The sequence below is a fragment of the Fusarium tjaetaba genome (assembly GCF_013396195.1).
Source record: "Fusarium tjaetaba strain NRRL 66243 chromosome Unknown NRRL66243_c0000272, whole genome shotgun sequence".
NCBI classification, from domain to species: Eukaryota; Fungi; Ascomycota; class Sordariomycetes; order Hypocreales; family Nectriaceae; genus Fusarium; species Fusarium tjaetaba.
In genome coordinates this window covers 41,756-68,367 of record NW_023501468.1, presented here as the reverse complement: position 1 = coordinate 68,367, position 26,612 = coordinate 41,756, and the positions used below count along the sequence as shown (strand labels likewise).

Sequence of the window (26,612 nt, the reverse complement as noted above, 5' to 3'; positions counted from 1 at the left end):
TTTCACAAGCGGCTAAAGCAGGTTATACCGCCCATCATGACAACTTTTTGGCGAGATAAGCGGTACCGCTACTTGAGAGGGTGGGTATACTGAAGTAGTGCTTATGACCTGATTCTCCAACTGTTATGACGCTACCAGGCGTCGCTTGAGCTGGGGCCGGATAGTGACTCCGAGGTACTTGACCGGACCGCCGCCGAAGACGGGGCATCAGAAGTGCTAGGGATCGTAAATGGGGAGTAGGTCACCTAAAATCAATCATCATCAACATCACCACAGACATTCCCATTCACTCATTCAACCTCAATCCATCCTCATCCTCATCCTCACCCTCACTCACCCACTCACAATGTCTGGTCTCTTTGCTCGTCAAGCTTGGGCTTCTGCCTCTAAGCTCCGATCTACTGCTCTCCGAGCTCCCAAGACTGCCTTTGCCTGCAAAGTCAACAGCATTGCTCCCCGACGATGCTTCTCAGTTTCCATGAACCGTTAGTTCTGACTCCTTTTTTGAAGCTCAGCCAAATCTAACAAGTTCTAGTCCTCGCAAGGAAATACACTGAGAGCCACGAGTGGGTTGACGTCGCCGCCGATGGCAAGACCTGTGAGTTCTTTTTTTCTTGGCAAAAGGCCATCAATTGACATTCCTAGGCACTATTGGCATCTCCAACTACGCTGCTGAAGCTCTCGGCGACGTTGTCTATGTGGAACTTCCCTCTAAGGGCGAGGATGTCTCTGAGGGCGACTCTTTCGGCAGCGTAGAGTCCGTCAAGTCTGCCTCCGACATCAACTCCCCTGTATCAGGCTCTGTTGTGGCGGTCAACGATCCTATCGTCGACACACCCGCTGATCTCGGAAAGGACCCTGAGGGCGAGGGCTGGTTGATCAAAGTTGAGGCTGAGGATGTTTCTGCCCTTGATTCATTGATGGACGAGGCTGCTTATGCTAAGCACCTTGAGGAGCATTAAGCGATGGGTTTTGGTTACATTAAATAATTGGTGATTTAAAAGCAAATGATATCAGATTTCTCGCATGCATTTTCGATGTCCCAAAGCACAATCCGTAAATCGTGTGCATGTCTGGCCATAATAATGGCCTAGCTGTCAAGGACATCATCTTAGATCAACCAATTTCTTAAAAACTCAAAGTCCGGGGGCACAATCAACAACCTATAAACAAGTATTTCATCACTCTCAATATGACAAGAGCTTCAGACTCGATCATGGCTATGAATTCGACGTACCCGCTTATTTCGCCTCGCAGGAACTTGAATGCCAATGACTTGGGTTCAATTTACCAGGACTAACACTGACTAAGTCACATCCAAGGGCAGAGTCGATTTGGTCAAGGCTTAATTATCATTCATCCATCTGTCTTTCCAGTACCCGTTCAATTCCAAAATGTCTGTTCAGAGGCGGTGTCATCCCGCAGCCGTACCGGTTGAAGTGCTCAAAAATATTGAATCTTTACTACTAAACAACGACGTCAAGGACTTACGTCTCACATCTATAGGCTTTTAGAGCATCGCTCCCTTGCCTTTAAAATGGGTCTTTCTCTCGGCAAATCTTTTCAACATCGCGTCCCTAAGGATATTGCAAATAGCGATAAGTATCGCAAGGTTGTGGCCAAGCTGATAGGGTTGACACATCTCTCAACAGCGTGGAGAGAAGGGCCAAAGCATGCCCGGGGTGTCACTACTATGATTGTATGCAAAATACTTGTCGGTTTATATACAGCAGCTGACTCAAATGTCGGGACCATGATGTTCCCAGGCGCCAGCTGGCAGCAGCCATGACCTCAGAAGATTCCTACGCTTACTTCCACAGCCCTGCAGACCAAGAGCATCAGATACAATTATCCAGAGAAGACATCTACGTATTTGTTTATGCTCTAGAACGCTTCCCATCACCGCGGCTTTGAGGGGGATGTGACTTGTGGACTCTCCTAGCCTCACTACCCAGACTTCAATCTCTGGAGTTGCGGTTCATTCGATTCTTACCTCCCTATTCAGTCCCCCAATTACTTCTCGACATGCGGCAGAAGCTTGGTTGGGACAAGCGACCCGTACCGATGAGACCAAATGTCACATTTGTCTTGTCTGATTCAGAGAGGCCAGAGGGCCAGATTGTCAAGCATTTTATTATGACCTTGTGTACATTGACGACATAACTGAGTTAGATAAGTTTCCGTCAGCTCATGAGTGGCCAAACTTCAGCAGGAGATCACAGCAAGTTCATGAAACAGGAGCGCAAGACCATTTGCAATGGGACACTGGGGATTGGCTTATGGATGTATCCAAGCACTGGAGGCAAGAGCCCATAGGAGATCAGGAAACGTAAGCATTGCGGATTGCCAACAAATGGTTATGATACTTAGGTAGATGGGTGACTTTTGGATCGCGTGACAAGGGAGCTTATAGGCCAAGTTCACGACCTGCTTCTGGTATGCTCATGTCACGGCAACATAGCAATGAATGATAAGATAGAACGGAGACCATCACACCAAGTAAAGCTTATGGTGATGAAGAAGTGTATTTCAGAATTGCACTACAAGCCAACCAGTGAAACCCCAACTCCAACCGCCATCTCCCCGAGCACACTGGGCTCAACACCAAAATTCATGCATCCATGTAATTGATTCGTAGGATTGCGACAAAGGTCGCGGGTGGTATCTCAATAGTTCGTGATTGAAATGAGACGGGAGAAATTATTTGCCGCAGCCGGAGCAAGAGCCTAGCGCAGATCAGTATTGATGAACAGAGGAGAATAGAGTCGTGTTGACTTACAGCTAGAGCCGCAGTTGCAAGAAGAGGCACCAGAGCAGCCACAGTCGCCAGCCATTGTGATGTTTGTTTGGTGGGTGAGGGTTGAAGTAAAAAAGAGTTGAGTTTGTTTTGTTGAAGATTTGTTTGTGAGTTGAGGATGGAAGAAAGAAAAAATAGAGAATCTAATCGGATCATGCAGGGTCTTATATACTCAGCTGGTGGGATGCGGCCTTTGTGCGTTTATCTCAAAAGACCCCCTCCTTGTCCCTGTCGAGTGAGGGGTCCTGACGTGGGATTACACTTCTGGTTGGCGATCTGAGTTGGCTTTGTGGGGGGTGATGTGAGTGATTTTGGCGGTTCCTTGACTTGGCTCAGCTTTTTAGCCTCCGCGTGATGATCCCGATGGTTCGAGATTTGATGACAGGGTATCGCGGTAGAGACTGGGTAATCTCGAATGTTCTCGATATTTCCGATAACATTTAAGAAAATATTAATTAATCATATCTACATTATTAGCAAAAAAAGGCCAAATGCTTCAGCTTATCTCACATTGCACAACATGCAATTAGGTACTGTTAGAAATCCCAAGGCCAAGCTTTAAGGTTCGTCGCCACTAACATCACCCATCCTGGCTACACCTTTTGATTGGATCGCAATAACAGCTCGTCTTTGCCACTAACACGACCAACCCCGGCACTTCACTTACAGTAGCTTCTACGTAGTAGATGCTTCACGTGGCTCAACCTTTCACTTTTAGCATTAGCTCGTTATCTTGGTAAGGCAAGGTGACGTTTTCATGCTCGAGGTAATGAACGGAAGAACGGAGTATATTATTCCACTTCTAACCACACATACTCACGGCTAGCTGAACAAGAAGATGTATACCGACAAACTCAACAGGAAGAGACTTATCTAAAACTGCAACGCTTTTAGCAGTAAATGTGTTTTGCATCTGGTTAATTGACGAAATGGGGCAGACAGCAGCATCGAGTGTTGAGGCTTGTCAGAGTTATTAGACACATCCCTCTGAGTTTAACGAGAAGAACTTTTGGCGAGTTCTTTGCCTTTCCACCTCGATATTCACAAGTCAAGTTACTGTTAGCAATATTGGATATTGCCTTCTGAAAACAAAAGTTAATTGGGAACCTTTAGTGTATTAGCTTGATATGTTTCGTTAAGATGCCATAAGCTTTAACTATCAATTCATCCACTTATAGCGTTTGGATGTGAACAGTTTCTCTGCTGCCTATTGCTACTAACTTTCTTTCCTTCGAGGTATATACAGTGTTTCTCAAGCAAATCACGTCTAGGTAGGTTTATTGCTTACCTTATTCGATACTTTAATGCTTGAACTGTGATTTTATGCAGAAACTTGCATTCTTGGTGTCCTGTCGGCAGCAAGCCCAATATCAATCCATCCAGGCAGGTAATCTGTAACTGGCTGATGTATGTGACAGAGTAAAGGTTAGTGAAAGCCTCATGCAATAAGGAAGGGCTCTCTCAAATAAGTTCTCTATGCCAGAGACCTTGTTTAGACAGACATAAACTCTACAAAATTCTTTGCGGTATATTTATACCGCTCTGCCTCCCATTTACCACTGTCTTGCTTCTAAAATATTGAATTCTTCTCTTCATTATTGTCCAAGTCAGCAAGCGTAATCACTTTCCATCAATCCAGTACAACAATAACAACATCAACATACACGGCCACAACCGTAACCATGATCTTGGGCCCTCTCGATTCTCTCTCTGAGGAGCAAAATGCCAAATTCGAAAAGTATTGGTACGGATTTGTAATCTTCCTCTTGCTGATCGGCTTCGGTGTTTGGTTTTGGTTCATGATGTACGTAATCTCATTCGAATTCTTTGACTGGTAGCAGAGCTGATTCAATAAATCTAGAATGCCCAAAATCCGAGGAGAGGCTGTTTAGTACTCAGGCCTTAGTCATTATGCTCGTTCTCATATTTGTAATCTTGGCTTATGACATTTTAACTGTTTTATTTGGAGGAGCCCAGGGGCAATCATGCCACGAGCTCTTCTATAGGGCTAGTTCGGACAATAAGATATCCCCGTCCATTAGTCATATCTTATGCTTCTTGCACACTTTGTGTTTCTATCGTATCTTGGGTATCAAGTGTCTTGTAAAGTTTTTGATCTTCTAGCAATTTGCTGGTACTGTTTCATAGTAAGCAAAAGCTCACAGCATCATAAACATTGGTTGTCGGCACGTATCAATAACATATGACAAATCCTCATACTGAAACGTCTGAAACTCTGCTGTCCCAAAATTCTTCCATAGGCTGAGCCGCCTTGCAGGATGCGGATCAAGTGCCATGTTCGCCCAAGGTGCCATGGACTCCCCCATAAACAGCAGATTTTCTTCCGTTGATTCGCCTACCTCGGATATGCACATTTTGCATGACCAAGGAGTAGATCCAAAGGGACAGCTGAATTCTTCGTCTTCTGTAGCATCCCGCCTCTCCTTCACCTGCGGCTGCACCAATTTGATAAATGCATTCCACCTCTTGGTCCTCTGGGCTATATAGTTAGCTTTCCGTTTCTTTGTTGTAGATTTTGGCAACTCCTCGTCTGCCTCACGCTTCTTCGTGATCTTTCCAAGAGGATGCTTATCTTTTGCAACTCTCCGTGGCTGTACTCGAGTTGGACCCGATTGTATCGTTCTTGTTGATGACAACTGCTCGATTTCGATCTGTCGTGTGATGTAGTTGAAAATAAATGATTGAAAGTGCCTTTCGCAAAACGGCACCCCAGTAAATGGCCTTGTCTGAATAGTCCCAGTCGTCATGATGAAGAGAATTCTATCTTGTAATTAATCTCTGAATATTGAAGATCTTGATTTTGTCAGCGCAGAGTGCCTAGGATCATTGGTCTTAAACGTCGTTGTTACGTTTGTCGTTGGGTGACAGCTGTTCACAACACGTACCCTGAACTGATGAACATGTTGGATTTTTTGTCAGATATGAGCTTCTTTTTCTTTTTTGTCACAATCGAATTCAAGAAGAATCGATGGTTCTTTCGTGTCTTGTTCTCATTGTCTTTGTTTTTCCACGGAGGCCTCGGATTATCATAGCCCTTTGATTTCCATAAAGGACATATAGACTAGGCCGGACAGGACAAATGGTTAGTTAATTAAGTAATTGGCGACGGAAAAAGTCTTTCAAATTCTATGCACTGTTTCTCAACAATACTTGTCATATTCCATTACTCATGAGGAGAGTCTGGAAGCCTCACCTTATCATAGTGTGATAAATATGTTCTATACGCGATTAGTTTGTATGACGATATTACTTGGCATCATAGAAAACATCCTTGGATTGACTAGAGTGTTCAAAACGGGCAGGAGATTCAGTAATTATTTGCTTATCACACTTCGTTCGTCTTGCCTGATAGACTAGACCTCGAAGTAACGTTGAGGTGTTCTGTCGTTGGCCCAAATGCAGCTACCCTATGCCAAGACGTCGGAGTTTGGTCAAGGTGCTGTGGCAGCCCTGGCCAGTAGCATCCACTCTATATTCCGGTATTGCAACCCCGGCTTCTACACCGGAAATCCGTGCAGCCTATCTACCACGTAAAAGTGTCATAAGGAAAAGCTGCATGGAGCATTTCTAGAAGACGTACTAGTAAATTCGTATCATAAATATCAAATCAACTGACGAACAAAGGAACAGGCCAGACCATCCCGAGCTCGGCCCACAGGTTTCGGTCCATCGCCGAGGAAGTATGTGCAGGGCACAACGCAGTGGAACCAACCCCAGCATGGCCTGAAAACCAAGCGATAAGACCCCCACGGCTCATTTGCCGACCACCTGATTTGTAGGTGGTGCATTTGACTCAGTGAAGAATTACCGTTGACTCGGTGAATTTGGGCGCGATAGGGTCCTTAGAGGGGTACAGGACTTATCTTTCACCGAGTCACTTGGTTTCACTGAGTCAAAGCCAGCGAATCACAGGGTTTATCGCGCTTTAGTTGCCGCGCTGGCACTTTCACCGAGTCACATGAAATGTCTTCTGGAAAGGTTCAGATTCAGATGTACCCTCATGTACCTTTTCCGGCCGGTTTGGAGAAAGTGGACGCCTTTGGGAGCAAGAAAACATCAGATCTAAGTTTAGGATGATAAAATAAACTCCGCAAAGGTATCCTAAGTCTATACTAAACTGACCCTAAATTTATACTAAGTTACCTAAATATTTTTGTCATTTTAGGATCAAGGCCCCGAGTTTTCTTTCCTCCTACCGGCGACATGATCGGACCATGACGGCCGACGCCACTGTTTGCTCCTGCCGCTGCTCTCTCATGCTCATGCCCGCCCGTACCCTTAAAATCTTTGGATGCTGGCTGTGTTTTTTTTGATAACGCTCCATGCTATAATCAGTCCCTTTTCCCTTTTCCCACTTCCTTTCCTTTCTTTGACATCTTCAATTGTGTTGAACAAGGGCCTGGTCTAATACAGGCAATCATCCCATCATGATGTCTGCCACTCGTATCGGACAACGGCTCGCCCGTCAGTCGTCCCGTCGTTCCCCCTTCGCCCTTCAACCACGTCTCACACAGTCGATCCGTCTCAATGGAGGATCCCGGGCATCATTCTCAGTCACAGCCAGCGCCCCTCGCTTTGTCGAGTCACAGAGCAGCAGTAAGCTGCAGGAACATGAGCTGTTCTCAAGGAGGCATATTGGCAGCGAGTCCAACGAGCAGACAGAGATGCTCAAGGTCCTGGACCCTCCCGTGAGCTCCATGGAGGAATTTCTCGAGCAGACTATTCCCCCGCAGGTTCGGAGGAAACAGAAGGGCCTCAACCTTGTCGAACAATGGTATGAGGGTGGCGAGGAAGCTGCTGTTCCTCCCAATGGCCGCACTGAGCACTACATCCAGCAGGAGATGCGAAAGCTTGCCAAGAACAACAAGGTCTACGAGTCTTTCATTGGTGCTGGTTACTACGGAACTCTTGTCCCTGCTGTTATCCAGCGCAATGTTCTCGAGAATCCTGCCTGGTATACCAGCTACACCCCATACCAAGCTGAGATCAGCCAGGGCCGTCTTCAGTCTCTCCTCAACTTCCAAACTCTTATCACCGATTTGACTGGTCTCGATATCGCCAATGCCTCTGTTCTCGACGAAGCCACCGCCGCTGCTGAGGCCATGACCATGTCTATGGCCAACGCCCCCAAGGGCAAGGGCCAGAAGGTCTTTGTCGTCTCCAAGGACTGCCACCCCCAGACCATTGCCGTCCTCCAGTCCAGAGCTGAGGGATTCGGTATCAAGCTCGTCATTGGCGATGTCCTCGCCGACAACTCCAAGCTCGTTCGCGAAGTTGAGGGCGATCTCATTGGAACCTTGATTCAGTACCCCGATACCCACGGTGGTGTTCACGACTACCAAGCTCTCGCCGATATTGTTCATGAGAAGAAGGCTCTTCTCAGTGCGTCCACTGATCTTCTCGCTCTTACCATGCTCAAGCCTCCTGGAGAGTTTGGCGCTGACATCGCCATCGGTAACTCCCAGCGCTTCGGTGTTCCTCTGGGCTACGGTGGTCCCCACGCTGCTTTCTTCGCTACATCTGAGAAGTACAAGCGCAAGATTCCCGGCCGTCTCGTTGGTGTTTCCAAGGATCGTCTCGGCAAGCCTGCTCTTCGCCTGGCCCTCCAGACTCGTGAGCAGCACATTCGTCGTGAGAAGGCTACCAGCAATATCTGCACTGCTCAGGCTCTTCTTGCCAATATGTCTGCCTTCTACGCTGTCTACCACGGTCCTAAGGGCCTTAAGACAATTGCTGAGGATATCTGGAGCAAGACCCGTCTTGCCCAGAGCTTGATCCTTGAGAAGGGCGAATTCAAGCTTCACACTGAGGGTCTGCGTGAGGATGGTGCTGTTCTGTTCGACACAGTCACTCTCAGGGGATCTCCTGAAGCCATTGCCAAGGTTCACAAGAACGCTGAATCTCAGAACATTAACCTTCGCCGCGTTGCTGAGGACAAGGTTGGCTTCTCTCTTCATGAGGGCGTCACCCTTGAGAGCCTCGGTAACCTCGTCAAGGCCTTCGGTGTTTCTGAGGCTGAGTTTAAGTCTGCTCTCGATTCTGATAAGGCTACCTTCCTCAATGATCAAATCCCTGCTTCTCTCCAGCGAAAGACCGGCTACCTCGAGCAGCCTGTCTTCAACCAGTACCACACCGAGACCGAGCTCCTTCGATACATCTACCATCTCCAGTCCAAGGATGTCTCCCTCGTTCACTCCATGATTCCTCTTGGTTCCTGCACAATGAAGCTCAACGCCACAACCGAGATGCTTCCTGTTTCCGACCCTGGTATCAACAACATCCACCCCTTCGCCCCAGTTGAGCAAGCTTCTGGTTACCAAGCTCTCATCAGCTCTCTCGCCAAGAACTTGTCTGAGATCACTGGTATGGATGCTACCACTCTTCAGCCCAACTCTGGTGCTCAGGGTGAGTTTGCTGGTCTTCGCTGTATCAAGGCCTACCACGAGGCTCGTGATGGAGACAAGCGAAAGGTCTGCCTTATCCCTGTTTCAGCTCACGGTACCAACCCTGCTTCTGCTGCCATGGCTGGTATGAAGGTTGTTACTGTCAAGTGTGACGGCAAGACTGGTAACCTGGATATCGAGGATCTCAAGGCCAAGTGTGCCAAGCACGCTGATGAGCTTGCTGCTATCATGGTTACTTATCCCTCTACTTTCGGCGTCTTCGAGCCTGAGATTAAGCAAGTCTGTGATCTTGTCCACGAGCATGGCGGTCTTGTCTACATGGACGGTGCCAACATGAACGCTCAGATTGGTCTCTGCAGCCCCGGCGACATTGGTGCTGATGTCTGTCATCTCAACCTCCACAAGACCTTCTGTATTCCCCACGGTGGTGGTGGTCCCGGTGTTGGTCCTATCGCTGTGAAGAAGCATCTTGCTCCTTACCTCCCCGGCCACCCTGAGATTGATCCTCAGCGCATTGGTGCCGAGCGTGATAGCACAGCTGTTGCTCCCATCAGCGCCGCTCCTTGGGGTAGCGCCTCCATTCTCCCCATCAGCCACACCTACATCCTCATGATGGGCGGAGATGGTCTTACCAAGCAAACTGGTACCGCCCTCCTCAACGCCAACTACATCATGTCCCGTCTCCTACCCCACTACAAGGTCGTCTACACCAACGCAAACGGCCGCTGCGCCCACGAGTTCATCCTCGACGTTCGTCCCTTTAAGGAGACCGCCGGAGTTGAAGTTGCCGACATCGCCAAGCGTCTGGCGGACTATGGCTTCCACTCCCCCACCATGAGTTTCCCCGTTTCAGGAACCCTCATGATCGAGCCCACAGAATCGGAGTCCCGCGCTGAGCTCGACCGTTTCTGCGATGCTCTCATCCAGATCCGACAAGAGATTGCCGATGTCGAGTCTGGCAAGGTTCCCCGCAAGAACAACCTCCTCACAAACGCTCCCCACCCTCAAGAAGACCTTCTCTCTTCCGAGTGGGACCGCCCTTACACTCGTGAGGAGGCAGCTTATCCGCTGCCTTGGCTCCGCGAAAAGAAGATGTGGCCCTCTGTGGGACGCGTGGACGATGCTTATGGTGACACCAACCTGTTCTGCACATGCCCCCCTGTGGAGGGATCTGAGAACTTGTAGATAAAAAGGAAGAAGTAATGGTTTAGCGATAGATGGAGGACGGGCCATATTAAGCGATTGATTTTATTTATTTAAGCGGGAAAAGATATATCATATTCAACCATGATGGGTCCCTGACATGCATATGGATGGAATGGTTTTTTGGGAAGCTATTCAACCACGGCGAACTGATCTCTGTATTGGCGGAGTTTTGCGAGATATGATGATTTTAGAATAAAAAGGTCTAAAACTAGAAATTTATGAGTTCAAATTTACAAGCAATATTTTGAGAAGTGTAAGTGGTCTGTGGGACAATATCTAAAGTTAGTGTTTCAAGATTTGGCAGTGCCGCACAGCACATAAGTGGCTGTTGGACCAGTTGCTATCTTGTTGGGTATGTATATTATTGACATGGAGCTTCTGTACTCCGTAGGCGACATCAGAATAGATGGGGAATATGTTAGCACCTTGTCAAAATACATAAAGGAGGAATAGCCTTGAAAATGGATCATATCGGGTTTTAGAGATATAATGAAGCCGACAACATGGGAAACATCATCTCTTGGCATGTAAGTGACATGGCAGGTGACTCGTTGTGATGTGCATGTTATGCTGTGGTACAATCTCACATGGAAGCCTTTGAGATTCTTCAAATTCATTAATGGGATGGAGTCTCGATGAGAGCCAAAATCGAATTCATACTAGCTTCCGAAGATGCCATATTCCAGCCCGTGACCTCTGATCGAAAAAGGATAGACCCTGGAGACTCCACTGTAGATCGTTAGAGGCAAGGCCTTTGTCCATTCCCGGCAACTGATTCATGTGCTTGCTTGGTGGTGGCCGAGAAAGCATGTGATAAGCTAGAACCAAGCCGAGAGAGAAAGTAAGAAAAGGGCATGAATGGATGGATGACTGCGCCTACCAAGGAAGCTCACGTGGATCATTACATATCCCTTTGTCCCTCTCTTACATTTCTGTCTTTTATATCTGGTTTTTTTTAACATATTGATTTGATCTGATCTGTTTCGGTTGAGACGAGTGCATCGAGTCCCAATCGAATCGTGACATGCCGCTGCTGCACAGCTGACGTCGCGGGGCAAGCAAGGTCAATCTGGGGTAATGTCAATGCTGAATGACGCCTGTATCGAGAAGTGGCTTACAACGTTACAGAACAAGCAAAACTTGGAAGACTACCTAGACTTGTCAATGGCAGCATTTGTAAGTCCTCATTTCACTGTCTGTTCCCTTTTATCCACCTTGATACATTTTTCTGTTTTTGTGTTTCCCCTCTATATCTCTTAGGCAGCCCTAGGAGTTTAGGTGGTCGCTAAAGTGGCGCCCCATGACATAACCGTCTGTGTCCTCTCAGCCCAGATCCAGGGCTTCACTTCAGTGACTCGACCCTCTGACGTCGCGTCGCGGCCGACCACGCGGGCAAGTTAACCACATCGATCAAGATTCTATCACAACTCTCGTTCACGTTGTTCATCAACTTTGTCGGAAATGCCCATTATATCGACTGCCTGATTATTAACCACACAACTTCAATAGGACACGCCGTGGCTGTCGCATCTTGCACCGGCACCCATGTCTTCCCGTGATGATGCGTCTCACGGCGCATCACCTCCCTCGTACGAACCTCAACCTTCCAATACGGGTGCTCCTCCGACATTTGCATCTTTCTCCCCAGTAACGCTCTCCGCGAATACACCATCCCGATCGTCCCGAAGATCAACTATCCTCGTCCATCAAAAGAGCCCCCTGCTCCTCGCTACTCCTCCACAGATCACCCGCGCTCTCGCCTACAGCCACCCCTTCCTCCTCCCTTTGAATACATTCGCAGGCCTCCTCACCTGGAGCACCGGAGATCCTTGGCAGAGTTTCTTACTGTTATGCTTCTTCTGGGCGGTTGTTCTGTATGGCGATGTAGTAATAACGTGGGCCGGCCCCGTCTTGGTCGGAGTGGCACTCATCATTGGCATGTACGGCCGGAGATACAGTCCCCTCAGTAGTAGTGGGTGGACTGATATTCGAGGTCAGAATGCTGGCACCAAGGGAACAAATCAGAACGCCGGCGAGAGCAGCCAGCAGAATGGAAAGGCAAACGCCGGCGAGAAACAGTCGAAACATGTTAGGGGAAATTCCGAAGTTACCAACACCAAACATCAGAAGACACTCGACGAGATCGTCGAGACTCTTAAACAACTTACTGGGAGATGTAATGTTCTGATGGAACCTCTGCTCGACATGACGGATTTCCTAAGCACTCAGACGACCCCGACTAGTGCGACCACGCGCCCAGCGCTGACTGTCATCTTCATGCGACTGCTTATCATCACTCCTGTTTGGATTGCGCTTACTGTTCCGCCCTGGAGAGTCGTCACGACAAGGCGTGTAATACTAGTGGCTGGAACCATCATCTTGACTTGGCACGCAAGGGTTCTGCGAGTTTCGCGGGCCATTCTCTGGAGAAGCTCCACAGTTAGACGACTTGCATCCGCCATCACCGGGTTACAATTTGATACTCCCGAACAGCCGTTTAAAAAGGACTTGGCCAAGGCTGCTAAGAAAGGCCAGGACCGTGTTGCTCAACAGCAGGAATCCGAACTTACAAAAGCTCTTGGCAAGGCGTCGAGCTTCCAAACTAATCATGGAAGAAGGAATGGCAATGCTAAGACTGCGGGTGTCAAGTTCACCTTTATTATCTATGAGAACCAAAGACGATGGATCGGGTTGGGATGGACGAACAACCTCTTTGCATACGAACGAGCGGCCTGGACAGATGACCATAACAACTCAGTTCCCGCCAAAGACGATTTTGAACTACCCGAGGTAGAAGATGGAAGTCGTATGCAGTGGCGATGGGTTCCTGGAACCCGTTGGCGTGTTGATGGCGTGTCCGATGAGCATGGCCCTGTGGACTATGACGGGAACGAGGGGAAGAATGGTTGGATCTTCTATGACAACAAGGTGAGAAGCCATCGTATATGACAATGCATTGTCTCTTCTAACAGAATTTTAGTGGCAAAATGGCCAGAGGGGTCAAGATGGATGGGGTCGCTGGACCCGACGAAGAAAGTGGTATCGCGATGCCGAGTTGGTCGAGGTGGACCAGCCGGAAGATGGCCAGGAGACTGAGAAGGAGCTCAAAGAATCCCCTTCAGTAACGAAACTCAGGTCTCAGCCATACAATTCCAGCAACGAAACCATGGTTCCTACACGAGCTGTGCCCGAACAGAGTCATGGCGAAGACATCAGTAACGATGACGCAAGCTCCAAAGCAGCAGACGATTCCTTGTCAGTACACTCGAAATCTTCCAGATCATTCTTCAAGTCGCCCTTGATGCGGAAACGAATCGCTGACCGATCCGGAGCGGATAACAAAGAGCGTACCAGAAGAGACAGTAGGACTAGTAGGACGAGTAGTTTGTACAACGATGATGACGCCGATGCCCTAGGTGCTGAATTGGCCCTTGAAATCCAGAAACAAGGTAGGCCCGGTGGACAATGGGGGATAGGCGACGAGGCACGAATGAGTCTTGAGTAACGGTGCACTTTGGCGGCGTTTGATGGATTGGGATATATCGGTCGACGACTTGAAGCTTGGGTGACTGGTAACCGGATAGCAGGCTTTGCGAGGGACGGCGTACGGTTGATTGAGCATTATGTACAAGAGTAAGGAAGCGAGAACTTATGACGAATACCAGCAACGTTACTCGGTTGATTATGAACAAAGAAATTGATCCGTTTACTAGTTTACAAGCAGTGACGGTTCTCGGCAGTTCGATCTGATGACGATACTCGAATGAGAACAAAGAAGGGCTCGTGACACTGGGCCGCGTTGAAGGGATACACAGGGAAAAAAGGTTGTCACACTGAGGCTATAAGTAGTTCATCGGTAAGGTCGGCCTTAATAGCTTAGGTATGAAGGCTCTTTCGGTACCTTGGTGCTGGTGTTGCTCCTTGCCAGGTGCCCGTCACTGCCCAATTTATAAAACATTGCCTACCTACTAACCTATGTTGTTGACTCTGCAACTTCACCCCAACAACTTTTTCCCTTTTAAACAACTGAATCCTCTCACAATCATTTCATCTATTCACAGCAGTATCTACTATGGAACTTTCAGTTCCTCCTCGAGATGCGAATCGTACTCTTCGCAAAAAGAGAAGCAACCGCTCTAGCGCCTTGACTCTCTCCCTCTCCCCAGAACGCGCTCAACAACCTCAACAACGGAATCTTACCTCTCCAGCAAAAGCATCGCCATCGATGCGATCATCTCTCGTTTCTCCTGACCTTCTTTCTAGAAGCGCCTCGTCAGCAACACACCACCGCAACATCTCTAGCTCTGGTCCATCACCAGGAACATCACTCGCTAGTATCGACTATCCCTCCCGTGCTGAATCAGCACTTACCATTCGAGCTCCTACTACCCACGAGAGAGGTGGCTCGCCGCCACTTACGCCGTTCCCTCCGTGGGTTAGTGAGGAGGAAGATGAAGGCGATGGGGATTGCGAGACCAGAAATTGGGAGGGATCTACAACCAGAACGGATGGCAAGAGGCATAGCTACGACGGAGGGCATGTTCCTGTGACGATCGCGAGGGTCGAGGGGAGATGGGTTGTTAGTTCTGTGGTACATGGACTCGTGCTCGTGTTGCAGTTTGCGGTGACACTGGGTGTTTTCAGTGCCCTGATGTGGGTTACCGTCTGGAAGGAGAATGAACCTGGTAACGACTTTGACAACTGGTGAGTCAGCCTTACTGATCTAACCCTTAGAACACATCTAACAGGTTTCAGGCTCTGGAAATTCGCTGACCCTACCCTCGTGGTTGTCCTTCTCCTCTGCTCAGCAAGTCTTTTGATCCACGAAGTCAAACTTCTTTCTTCTGTCGCCCTACTCTATCTCGAGTCTCTCATTCTTGCTGCCACAACACTATCGAGTCTCGTGCTTTGGGCCCGGTGCTTCCAGGAGGAGAGCCGCAGTGTCAAAGGTGTGTTGATGGGGTGCAATGTCATGATGTGGGGACTTGCTCTCTTTGGATTCATCCGAGCTGTTGTTATATGGAAAGTAGAGTCTCAGGATGATGAAGCTGATCAGGAGAGGGCGGTAATGTACGGGACCTTCGTTCCCTGGGATGGGAGGAGGGAGTCTGTGTGAAGAGGTATAAGGAATGGAGAGTGATGATTGTCTTATGGATGCCGGGAAAAGGTCATGGCACAGCAAAAGCTTGGGCAAAAGAAGTCAAAGACTTCTTAGTCTTCTCCAAGTCAGTTACTCAAGCCGGAGATCTGCTAGACTAGTGGTCAGATAGTACATGGACGCACCATGGCACATAGTACACATAGTACTGTTGAAGTCGAATAGCGCCTCTGAGAACAAGTCTATCTTGAGAACTTTAGACCCTTGGCAATTTTGGCCTCAAAATCAGAATATCATATCCTCATCTAGTATGTTTTTCGTCCACGTAAAGTAAGCAACCACCACGACTCAAGTACCATCTGGACCAGGTCTATGAGGGTCACCCGTTTCATATGATCTCCTACCTATTCGAGCACCCGCACTGCAAGCCATATTGAGAAAGCAGTTATAAAGCGCCACTGCGGCTATTTGAAATTGAGCCAAGCCTTTCAGTACTTACTCTTGCAGATTCGGTCTCGGTCTAGGACCTCAATTGGAGCGGAAATTCCACAACCCAAAAAGTGGGCGTAGTATCACGCTTCTGTGATTGAGGTGGTATTAATATATGGATAAGAATCTTGGCGAGCCTGGTCTGGAGCCAAAGCTCCTGGAAGGTTAATGAGGTTGAAAACGGCCCTTAATTGTTCTGACTTGCGCTAGGGTGTTGTAACAGTTGAGGCTTGAATCAATGGGAGAAATAAATGAGTCAAGGAATTCACCAAGTTCATACCTAGACTTGCAAGACTACAAAATATCTTAATTTATTGATGAAACTATCCTTCTAATTGTAGTTATTAGTTAAGTTTAACTTGAAGGCTCCCCTTCTGCCATTCCTTGGTCTGCTTAACTCCGTGTGGCCTTGACACAATACTATGCTATCAGGGATTTCCTGAAACAGTACTCTAAGAAAGTAAGCATAAATGGAAACTCATGCTGACTTTTGGCAGGGTTCGATAATCACGATGGAGTTATTGGCCGAGCTAGCGAATAAGAGGGCGCGGCAGAAGATAACCCTTGTAGTATGGATATTCATCATAAGACTTATATGCAAACTAGAGCCTTGACAAGACGACACTCGGCCGAGAGGAACATGATGATATTTGTAACACTTCAGCGTTAATTTACTTCCATATATGTAAATCTAAGAAGCAGCCATTCGAAATATGTGTGCCAATATCATCGGCGAGGAGTAGAGAAAGGCCAAAGTACGTCGTAGAAGTAAGCCGGCGCTGAGAGATGGAGCTCTAAACGCTCAAGTATAGACAGGCTGCGCTAACTACATGCTTATCCCATCTTTCATTGCCTCTTTGGTTCGCATACAGGGTTTATAAGGCTGCTGCATACGGAGTTGACACTTGGCCCCCAACTTCGAATAGGAAGGACAACGGAGTAGGGGGTAGTCATTTGTGAGAGAATCGGGTGATACTGCTTTATTTCAGATATTGAGACTTCTGTCTTTATATAGGTGCACGTTATGGGGTGACTCTATGGTGCCGCGCATGCGTTGTGCTTGAGCCTCTCCCCTGGGAGGACTGCATACACATATATAGAGGACCCTTTCCCACTGCCAAGGCTTGTTCTATTGGATCTCTTCATTTTCAGTTTGTCCTGTCATTGTATCTTGTTTCCTTCAACCCGTCATAATGAGCTTCACATCTCCCACCGAGCAGTTCAAAAGCTACCAGGCTTTTGGTTCTGTGTCTTCATCGTCGAAACCGCCTGCTCAGTCCCTCTCATCAAGAGTTGACTTCAGCGACCAATCATACGATATGCCTTACTTTGCAGGTTCTGATGTTTCTGTGTCCAACCTTCAGACGGCGAGCACTGCGTTGAAACAGTCCGTCGCGGACGTTCCTCGGGGCTTTACACCGAAGCAATTATCAGACACTCAAAAGACAAAGAGCTTTGATAAGAAGAGACTCTCCAGAATTCCCAATACTTCTCAACAAGGTACTTATGCCATGTGTCAATCTACGTACTCTACTAACTCTATATTCTAAGCTCAGCCTTCGCAGCCTCTCAAAGCCGAGATAGATTACACGGGATTCCTGGAGAGCCTCGAGTTTCCCTCCATCGCGGACCACAAGATTGGTCAAGGCTCTGGAGATCTAAGCACGAGTCAATGGTTGGTTCAAGAAGCTCTCTTCACCAGATGGAAGACTTCCAACGGGCTGCTTTGGCTAAGAGGTTCAGAAGGGAGTGGAAAGTCAGCTTTGATGAAGCAAGCTCTTGAATCATGCCAGGGCCCAAGTTCAATTCACCTGGCCTATTCTTTCTCTCCTTCTGGAGACGAGGCTAGAACACGCCTAGGCCTATTCAAGTCGCTTCTACGTCAATTGGTCCCTCAGGCACCAGAGGTCTTCAAAGGCATCAAGGAGAGGTTTGACAAGATCCAGTCTTGCTTACCCCCTAAACAACAAGTAGCCTGGAACACACAAGAACTCTTCGACGAGCTGATCAAAGTTATTTCAAAGATACTAAAAACTCATTCGGTCTCCATCTATGTCGATGGTATCAATTACTCGGAAGGCGAAACGGGTCCCAAGCTTGTGCAAGACTTTTCCAAGTTGGTCGAAAAGTCTCAGATTCCCACCAAGGATCCTACCACAACTCAGAGACTGAGAATCATCTTTTCTAGCACGCCTTATCCTATGAAAGATCCCTTTCCGAGATCGTGTATTCAAGTTGACGAAAAGAATGGACCAAGTTTGAGAAAGCATTTGGAAGCGCAGCTCTCCAATATCGATCTCAATACACAACGTCTAGTTTCCACGAAGGCTGGATCTTCGTTCATCTCGGCTCGTTTGATTGTGAATCACATCAAGCTGTTCGGACCTGGGCAGTCATCCCTTGTCCAACAGCCGTCGCCTACACCTGCGCCAATCTCTTTCTTGCTAGGCGCTTATTTCCAGGACATGGCACACCAGGGTAATAATGGTCTCCTTTCACTATTCAGATGGAGTTGCTTGTCATCGAGGCCACTTAGCTTGCCTGAGCTTCGGGTCGCTTTGGCTCTCGATGCCCTCCCTAAAACCGTTTCCATCAAAGAATTGTCACAGACAGAGTACTTGACGCGATTTGGTTCTGATGAGAGCTTCCAATCCTGGATCAAGACTACTTCTTGGGGTCTTCTTGAAGCTGTGACTGTGGGCGGCCAGAAGGTTGTGAAGCCTATGCATGACAGCGTGTCGGATTTCTTTATCTCAAAGGGTTTGGATATTCTTTCTTGCAAAGCTCAGTCTGTAGGGGCCACTGTCTCTCCTCTTCAGCAGGCTCATCATTCCATCGCCAATTGCCTCGTGCGATATCTTACAATGCTGTCCAAAGAACCGAGATGGGAGTCTATGGCTCGCACAGATCCAGCACTACGACTTGTGGGATACGCTGCTAGCTGGTCTTATCACATCAATTCTGCAGGCTTGGGAAAACCAGAAGCCTCAAAGCTCCTGAAGGTGCTAGGTTGGCCGTCAGATCAAACGCTCAATGTCTTGGTCAGACTTGGTCTCGGCGATCTCCAGGGGATACTGTGGACTCATTTATTTGCCATATATGGCCATGCTCACTTCCTATCAGTCGCTGTTAGAAAAGCTGGAAATGATGTCCTTGATGTCCAGGATCGACAAAAGAGGACGCCTCTGCACCTGGCTGCTCTTCATGGCCACTCGACTGTAACAAAGCAACTTCTCAAGTCGGGAGCAAAGACGAACGGTCAGGCAGTTGGCGGGGATACAGCTCTTCACTTTGCGGTTCTTCAAGGTCACCAAAATATCATGAAGTACCTACTTGAGCGTGACCCGAATTTGATCACTGTAACAGATGGTCAGTCGCAAACGCCACTGTTCTCAGCCGTCTTTCGTGGAAGCTCGTCTGCAGTGAAACTTTTACTTGACAGGAGAGCCGACCTCGGGGCTCTTGACAAATACGGCAACTCTGTCCTACATCATGCTGTGAAAACAGAAAAGTCCAGTGTCATAAGGCTGATTTTGGATAGTGGCTTAGATGTCAATCGACAGAATGCCCAAGGTCGTACCCCTCTACATCTTGCCATCGTTGGAGACCACTCTTCTGCTGTCAAGGCTTTGCTTGAGAGACGTTCTCGAACGGAAATTGCAGACAATCTGGGCAGAAGAGCTCTCCACGAGGCAGTTTTGTCTGGTAACAAAGCCTGTACCCAACTTCTGTTGAAGCACAGAGTGGCTGTTGATGCAAGGGATAACGATGGTCAGACGGCACTCGTATATGCTATTCAAGGCCGCCGCGGGAGCCTCTTGAAGCTTTTACTTGAGGGTGGTACCGATATCAATGCTATGGACAAGTATGGTTTCACAATGATCATGATTGCTGTTCAAGCGTCTGACGAGAAACTCACCCGCATCCTGCTGGAAAAGAACCCGGATCTTGATCGACTAAGTCGCGAAGGACACTCCGTCGCTTTCTATGCCGTTTTCAGAGGGAAAGCAGTATCCTTTCTATCTGAAGAAGAACAGTCGATCGCTTCGTTGCTCTTCAGACGCTATCAGAAAAGGTATCAGGTTTGGCATCCTGAGTGGAAGGAGTGCCAACAAGAGTTCATGGCCAAACATGGGAAGAAAAAAGACGCAAGCAGTAACATGAAGAGTAAGACCGAACCTTCCAAGGTTAAGAGCGCCCCTCTACCATCCAAAAATGATGCTGCTCCAAAGTCTCGAAGATCATCCAAGGTCCCGTCCAATATCGTCTCAAAGAAACCCATCAGTGCCTCTCAACCCTGGGCTGATGAGCTTAAGAGACCACAAGAGGCTCAAGGACCTCCTAAGCCTGTACCACAGAATGAAGTGTCAGGAAAGTCCCAGAGCCAGAGTGAAACCCAGATTCAGAACGAAAATGGACCTCAGGCGACGGCAAATACATCCGCCCCTGTAGCCCCTATCAATCCAGTGCCGAAGGTCTCTGCTGGAGTGCAAGGAAACCAAATGAATACCCCCAGCAACTCTATGGCAGCATCAGGAAAGCCAGGAATGCAGCAAGTTAGACCAGTTTCGTCCTTCGCTAGTTACCAGCCTCCCCGGGGCCCCAGCGGGAGTGAAAGTGGAAGTGCTTCAGATGCGAAAGCCAAGGAACAGTCCTCAAAGCCTCCCCAAGCTCCTTATCCTGGCGGCTCCTCTTCTACTGTTCCAGCAAAAGCCCCCATGGTACAAAGAGGAAGTTGGGATATTTACAGTTCCCTTGCATCAGGATCTCCAGCACCTGCTCAGACCGTACAGTCTCAGAAGGCGTATGTCCCATATCCCGGTATGCCCCAAACAAGTCCGGCTTCAGCACAGTCCTTTCAGACGTTCCACCCATTTTCCGCCGGTCAAGCCCAAAAGACTTCTTCACCCTCACCCTCAGCCCCAGTGCCTCTGAGCCAATTCGAGAAGAGGTATTCTGTACCTTCGCTTAATTCTTGGGGGCAACCTGGAAGTAGTGGCTCTGCCTCTAGCTCTCCAGCTAGCCAGAATACACCAGTACAGCCATATCAAGCATTTGGAGCCGCGTCTCAAAAGCCGAATATGTCACAGCCACAGATTAATGTGCCTTATCAGAAGCCTGCAAATCCAGTAGCTACAACCAAACCTCCTATGCCTCAGGTAGTACGTAAACCTGTTGGAGGAAAGCCTGTGGTGCCGGCTGAGAAGTCCACTCAGCAATCTTCCTTTCTTCCGTGGCAGCAACCGCAAGCTCCACCAAGTACGACGCAGTCTACGCCAGGGAAGCAAGGTGCAAGTGGCCCGGTGCCATATCTATCAAGCAAGCCTCCGGCCTTCTCTACTGATACATCACAGCCTGCACTTACCAAGGACCAAGTTCATACTGCGACGACGCAAGCTCCACCAGTAAAGCCTCAAGCTCAAGGTGGTATGCCTCCCCGAAAGCCTCAAGCGGCTCCTGGGGTAGTACAGCCCCGGACGACCAGGCCCCAAGGACAGACTCAGACTCACCCGCCGAGTGGAAAGACAGCTTTCGTACCATCCAAGACTCACACTCCCCGTGGAGCAACACAACCTCAAGTTGCCAAACCTCAGCTGCAGCCTCAGGCTCAAACCGGCAAGCCAGCATCAGTACCACCCAAGTCTCAAACACCAACTGGCGCAGTACAACCTCAAATAGCCAAGCCTCAGGCACAAAATGGAAAGGCAGAGCCCCATGTACACAAGATGCAGGGTCCCCCAGGAACCTCGCAGATTCCATCAGGGAAGCCTCAGAGCCAGGGAGGTTTGCCTTCACAGAAACCTCAAGTATCTACTTCGAAGGTCCAAAGCCAACCAGCAAAGCCTTCAGTTCAGAATGATACATCTGCACAGAAGCAGCCTGCTGTCCCTAAGCCTTCTCTCGTAGCCCCTGCAAAACCTTCCGCTACCCCTACCCAGACTCAAAAGTCAACTCCCGATCAGAGAAAGGCTGTCTCATCGCATACTGGACCAGGCCCTCAGGGTGCCAAGTCTGCTTCAGGTATTCCAGTACAAGGAAGTTCTGACCAGAAACCCCATCAGTACATCGACAAGAACTCCACGATATCTTCAGTACCTTATTATCTTGAATCCTCCTATCGGGGACAATACGGCGAACAGACGCATACCTCAACTTTTACGTCAACCAAAGAATTTCCAAACAGCTACGACCCAAATACACAACAGACGGGTACGAGTAGTATGTCCAGTGGCAAGATGGCTGCAGCTGCCGGCGTTGGCGTCTTGGCTGGAGCCGCTGGTGGTTATTTCCTGTCTTCCGAGATTCGTGAAGATCACTCTAATCCAAGCATCACCGATGATAACAGCTATATCCACATGGATGCAGGTATGGGCCAGCAACCTGCATATGACTCGGATGGGGAGTCGGAAACACGTGTGGAGTTGTCAGATCATTCTGAGGAGTTTTCTGAGTCCGAAAACGAGGCCAACTCTATCAACGACAGTGGCTCCGATGGTTTTGTGTCCGATGAAGAGTATGAGCTTTCAGACTCCGAGGTTTCTGTAGGTCAAGCTTCATCCGATGATGAGATCTCGGAGTGGGGAGAGTCAGACGCAGAATCGATTCATGACGACTCGGAATCTGATGAACTTGGTCTGGATAGTCCATACATGTCCGCCGACTTTACAGATAGTGAAGCTTCAGAAGCAGAGGATCTTGGTGCTCGGGACTTGCAAGCTGAGTCGGGTAGTGACCTTGACACAGACCCAGGCCAAGCTAGTACTGACGACTCCGAATCCGATGAGAAAGAGTCTGTTAACAATGAATCTGAGGATGAGCTCGACGAATCCGTTCAGTCTATGGGATTTCAGCAACAGAGTTACATGGGCCAGCAGTATCAGCAACCGGGGTACTTGAATGAACAATACCAGCAGCCCATACCTGAAGAGCCCGCATACGAGGAAAATGTCCAGCCAAACTTCCAACCTCAGTATCAGCAACAAGGTTATTTCAATGGCCAATATCAGCAACAGGTAGCTCAGCAAAGCGATTCAGAAGAGGACGAACCGCAAGGTATTCACCAACAATATCAACAGCAAGGTTACTACGATCAACACAGTCAAGTAGCTGAGCAAACTGAATCGGAAGAGGATGAGCCACAGAATCTCCAGGCTCAGCAGAAACAACACTATCAGGGCTACTATGGCGGCCATCCGCAGGAACAAGCGCCTGAACAAAGCGAATCTGAAGAAGAGCCCTATCAACAACAGTATCAGCAGCAGGGTTACCACAGTGGGCAGCATCAACAGCAAGCAGTTCAACAGTACGATTCTGAAGATGAAGAAGGGCACCAGGTTGCACAAGGATCCGTTAATTATGATAGAGACCAAGAGGTTGAGAGTGATCAAGAAGTGAATAATGGCTATAGCAGCGATGAGCAGGATCAGCAGGCTACCGACGGACAATACAGTGGAGGAGGCTGGGGCAACAACTATGATTCTGATTATCAGTAGGATCAAATATTGCAATTTTTGGCTGTTATCGGTTGGAACTATTTGGAGTTGACCGGTTCGGGCAAGTTAGACGCGAGCTTTGGATATGTAAAAGATTGACTATTCTGATACTAGCTCTGATGATTAACAAGGCCAATTATGACAACTGAAACAGTCGTGAACTAGACTAAACCCAAAGTGAGATGCCCTTTTGACGTTATATATCTTAAGACCTACAGAACATAGTGACTCACGCCGAACAGAGGTCACCTAAGTTATCCTAAACTGGCCACTAAGATTAGAGCACAATGCATCAACTCATCGTAAAATAACCATAAAATTACCCTAGCTCTCTATAAAGCCACTAGTTCATTTCGTATTGTCCACCGTTTTCTTGGACGACTCCATATAAGAACCCCACGGGGCTATGCTTTGAAGAGAGAGAAGTGGATCAAGGATCATGCATTCAAGAGAACTAATACCTCAATCTTGGTGAAACAATTTCTCATATTTATCCGCTGAGTCTCTGGAAACTTATACCCTCTCTCACTTCTTCTTATTATTCACGAAACCAAAATCTCATTATCAAAATGTCGTCCTCAGATATCCGAGTTGAACCAATCACCAATCCTGACGACTTCACCGCAGCGTTCAAAGCCGTCGCTAATGCATTTGGCCACCAAACCCATGATGCCGTCTGGATTGCCTTCAACCCAGGTTGGGATACCCCCGAGGGTGCGAAAGTCGGTGCTCAACGTCTAGTTGATCGCTTTTCACACATCACCACGAACCGGGACGGTCAACCCAACACCATCTTTGTAAAAGCCACCATCGACAACACCATCGCTGGCCTCGCGATATGGGAGCAAGCTTCTGTTGTTCCAGGCTACGGCAATCCCCCTAGTGATCTTGAAGCATCGGGCTATTTCAAGAAGTTGTACCCTGGGAACGAAAAGGAGCAGAGATTTCTTGCTCAGGCGGATAAGTCACTCTTTGGACGAAGGATTGAGATCATCAAAGAGAAGGCTGAGGCATCTCCCCCTGCAGTTTTTGTAATGGATCTTTGTGCTGTTGATCCAAAGTTCCAGAAAAAGGGACTTGCATCCAAGATGGTGCAATATGGCCTTGATGAGGCCAAGAGAAGGAATCTGGAGTGCATTACTGAGGCATCGACCATGGGAAGGTCCGTGTATTTGAAGTTGGGCTTTAAGCAAGAGGGCTCTGAGACGGTTTATAACGTGGATGATGAGTTCAAGGATAGGGACTTGCCATCCAATGTCGTTCTAAGAACAGGCATCTAGGCCAAAGCGAATGGAATTGAATGGAAAATGCCCCATATCAGATGACAATTTGCTCATCGTCACTCGCACTCAAATATCTTCGCCAATTTTGTTTCTTACAGGGTATGAGGCTTCACCTTGAGTCCCTCGGGCATCTTCCAATGATTAACAACACCACCCCAACTCTCCTCGTTATATCCCTCCTGGACCTTTTGACATGTCTTCAATCCCCATTGTGTAACACCAACCATCAAGCAACTCTCAAACATAAATGCACAACTTCCTGTTCCAACCTTGGCGGGCTTGAGTTCTGCGTTCCTGGCACCCTCTGTGCTCTCTGCGTCAGGGCCGTGACCGCTCATGACGTTGTGAAGACTTGCACCACCGGGGACAAAACCACCTGCGCCGCCCTTCTTAGCATCGTAGCCACCTTGGATCAGACCCATGAACTCGCTCATCGTGTTTCGGTGATACCACGGTGGTCTGAACGTATCTTCACCAACGAGCCAGCGTGGTGGGAAAATTACAAAGTCAGCTACGGCTGTACCTGGGGTGTTGGTTGGTGCTGAGAGAACGGTGAAGATAGATGGGTCAGGATGATCGAAGGAGATAGTGCCGATGGTGTTGAACCGTCCTAGGTCGTACTTGTAAGGATAGTAGTTTCCATGCCAAGCCACCACATCGAAGGGAGTGTGAGCTTGCACAGTCTTGAAGAGGTTATTGTTGAACTTGACAGAAACAGTATACTTGCTAGACCCCTCAGAAGCAGTAGCTCCAAAGTCTTCAGAAAAGCAAGCAACAGGAGACTGGAAGTCACGAGCATTGGCAAGGCCGTGTGAACCAATTGGGCCAAGCTCAGGGAGGTTGAAGTGGCCTTGATAAAGCTCAAGAGCATATCCACGGGCTGGGCCAGAGGGAAGATGGACTTGATACTTGACACCGCGGGGGATGACAGCGATTTCCATAGGTCGAACAAGAAGCCAACCAAACTCGGTGCGGATATCAAGAGCGCCCTCTTGTGCGACGATGAGAAGATCACCGTCGGCAGAGTAGAATGCTGATTTCTCATCCATGCTCTTCCCAGCGGCATAGATATACATACCCAGTCCTTCCTTGAGTGTAGGATCTCCAGCACCAGCAACGAGCCTCAGGCCAGTGACAAAGTCTAGATTCTTTGATTCATTGTGGTCAAAGGGATCCCAACGGAGCTGGTTAGGAATGTAGTGCAATTTTCCATCCTCAGCGCCGTCGAGAGTCTTGTTAGTGTCGCCTGTTGACTTTGTGTCCTCTTGGTAAGGAGGATGCGCGCAGGATGGTAGAACGCGGTATAGCCATGTCTGCTTATTCTCATGTCGCGGTGCAGTAAAGGCAGTTCCGGAGAGTTTCTCGGCGTAGAGACCGTATGGTGGCTTCTGAGGCGAATTGTGTCCGATGGGCAAAGCACCATCAACAGCTTCAGATCTAGCAAATGATCAGAAAATATTCGCAACTCGCGCAGAGAAGAAATGATACTCACTCTAAATAGCAGTTGAAGCCATTCTGATATTTGTACTTCTCCTTGAGATCAAAGGTTGTGACAGGCATCTTGGCGGTATCTTTTGTCTGTTTGAGATGGAGTGTCGTTTCCCCTCAGTAAATGTGCGAACAAGAAGCTTATAACTGTGTTCCCACGGCTTTGCGAACTTCCTGTCTCGATCAACGGATGACGTTCTGTAGCCGTGTAAGCCGTCAACTGTCAATTCCGCACTGAGTATGGAAAACGGCCCGACGTTAGCCGGGGAAGCATTGCGCCTGTGTTCCGCTGATGAATGTTACATGACAGAGGGGAATAAACCCGATAACAGC

At 48.4% G+C, this 26,612-nt stretch overlaps 6 protein-coding genes across 6 annotated transcripts; 5 read left to right on the top strand and 1 right to left on the bottom strand.

Moving 5' to 3' along the window:
* Window positions 1–346: 346 nt before the first annotated feature.
* FTJAE_11174 (glycine cleavage system H) lies at window positions 347–962 on the top strand (the record flags this gene model as incomplete). The annotated part of the gene is made up of 3 exons (XM_037344090.1): window positions 347–485; window positions 536–598; window positions 646–962. 3 exons carry the CDS (start codon window positions 347–349, stop codon window positions 960–962), a joined length of 519 nt encoding a protein of 172 aa, XP_037201783.1.
* A 6,283-nt stretch (window positions 963–7,245) lies between these two features.
* Window positions 7,246–10,407, top strand: FTJAE_11173 (glycine dehydrogenase; the record flags this gene model as incomplete). Its single annotated transcript, XM_037344089.1, has 1 exon — window positions 7,246–10,407. The coding sequence occupies one exon, from the start codon at window positions 7,246–7,248 to the stop codon at window positions 10,405–10,407; it is 3,162 nt and encodes a 1,053-aa protein (XP_037201782.1).
* Window positions 10,408–10,931: 524 nt separating this feature from the next.
* Window positions 10,932–15,544, top strand: FTJAE_11172 (integral peroxisomal membrane; the record flags this gene model as incomplete). Its single annotated transcript, XM_037344088.1, has 6 exons — window positions 10,932–10,955; window positions 11,557–11,604; window positions 11,938–13,356; window positions 13,409–13,877; window positions 14,514–15,132; window positions 15,184–15,544. The coding sequence occupies 6 exons, from the start codon at window positions 10,932–10,934 to the stop codon at window positions 15,542–15,544; spliced, it is 2,940 nt and encodes a 979-aa protein (XP_037201781.1).
* A 1,664-nt stretch (window positions 15,545–17,208) lies between these two features.
* On the top strand, window positions 17,209–23,508 carry FTJAE_11171 (ankyrin 3; the record flags this gene model as incomplete). The annotated part of the gene is made up of 2 exons (XM_037344087.1): window positions 17,209–17,515; window positions 17,567–23,508. 2 exons carry the CDS (start codon window positions 17,209–17,211, stop codon window positions 23,506–23,508), a joined length of 6,249 nt encoding a protein of 2,082 aa, XP_037201780.1.
* A 569-nt stretch (window positions 23,509–24,077) lies between these two features.
* On the top strand, window positions 24,078–24,788 carry FTJAE_11170 (gnat family protein acetyltransferase; the record flags this gene model as incomplete). Its single annotated transcript, XM_037344086.1, has 1 exon — window positions 24,078–24,788. The coding sequence occupies one exon, from the start codon at window positions 24,078–24,080 to the stop codon at window positions 24,786–24,788; it is 711 nt and encodes a 236-aa protein (XP_037201779.1).
* Window positions 24,789–24,883: 95 nt separating this feature from the next.
* On the bottom strand, window positions 24,884–26,351 carry FTJAE_11169 (homogentisate 1 2-dioxygenase; the record flags this gene model as incomplete). Its single annotated transcript, XM_037344084.1, has 2 exons — window positions 24,884–26,228; window positions 26,284–26,351. The coding sequence occupies 2 exons, from the start codon at window positions 26,349–26,351 to the stop codon at window positions 24,884–24,886; spliced, it is 1,413 nt and encodes a 470-aa protein (XP_037201778.1).
* Between the last annotated feature and the right edge of the window lie 261 nt (window positions 26,352–26,612).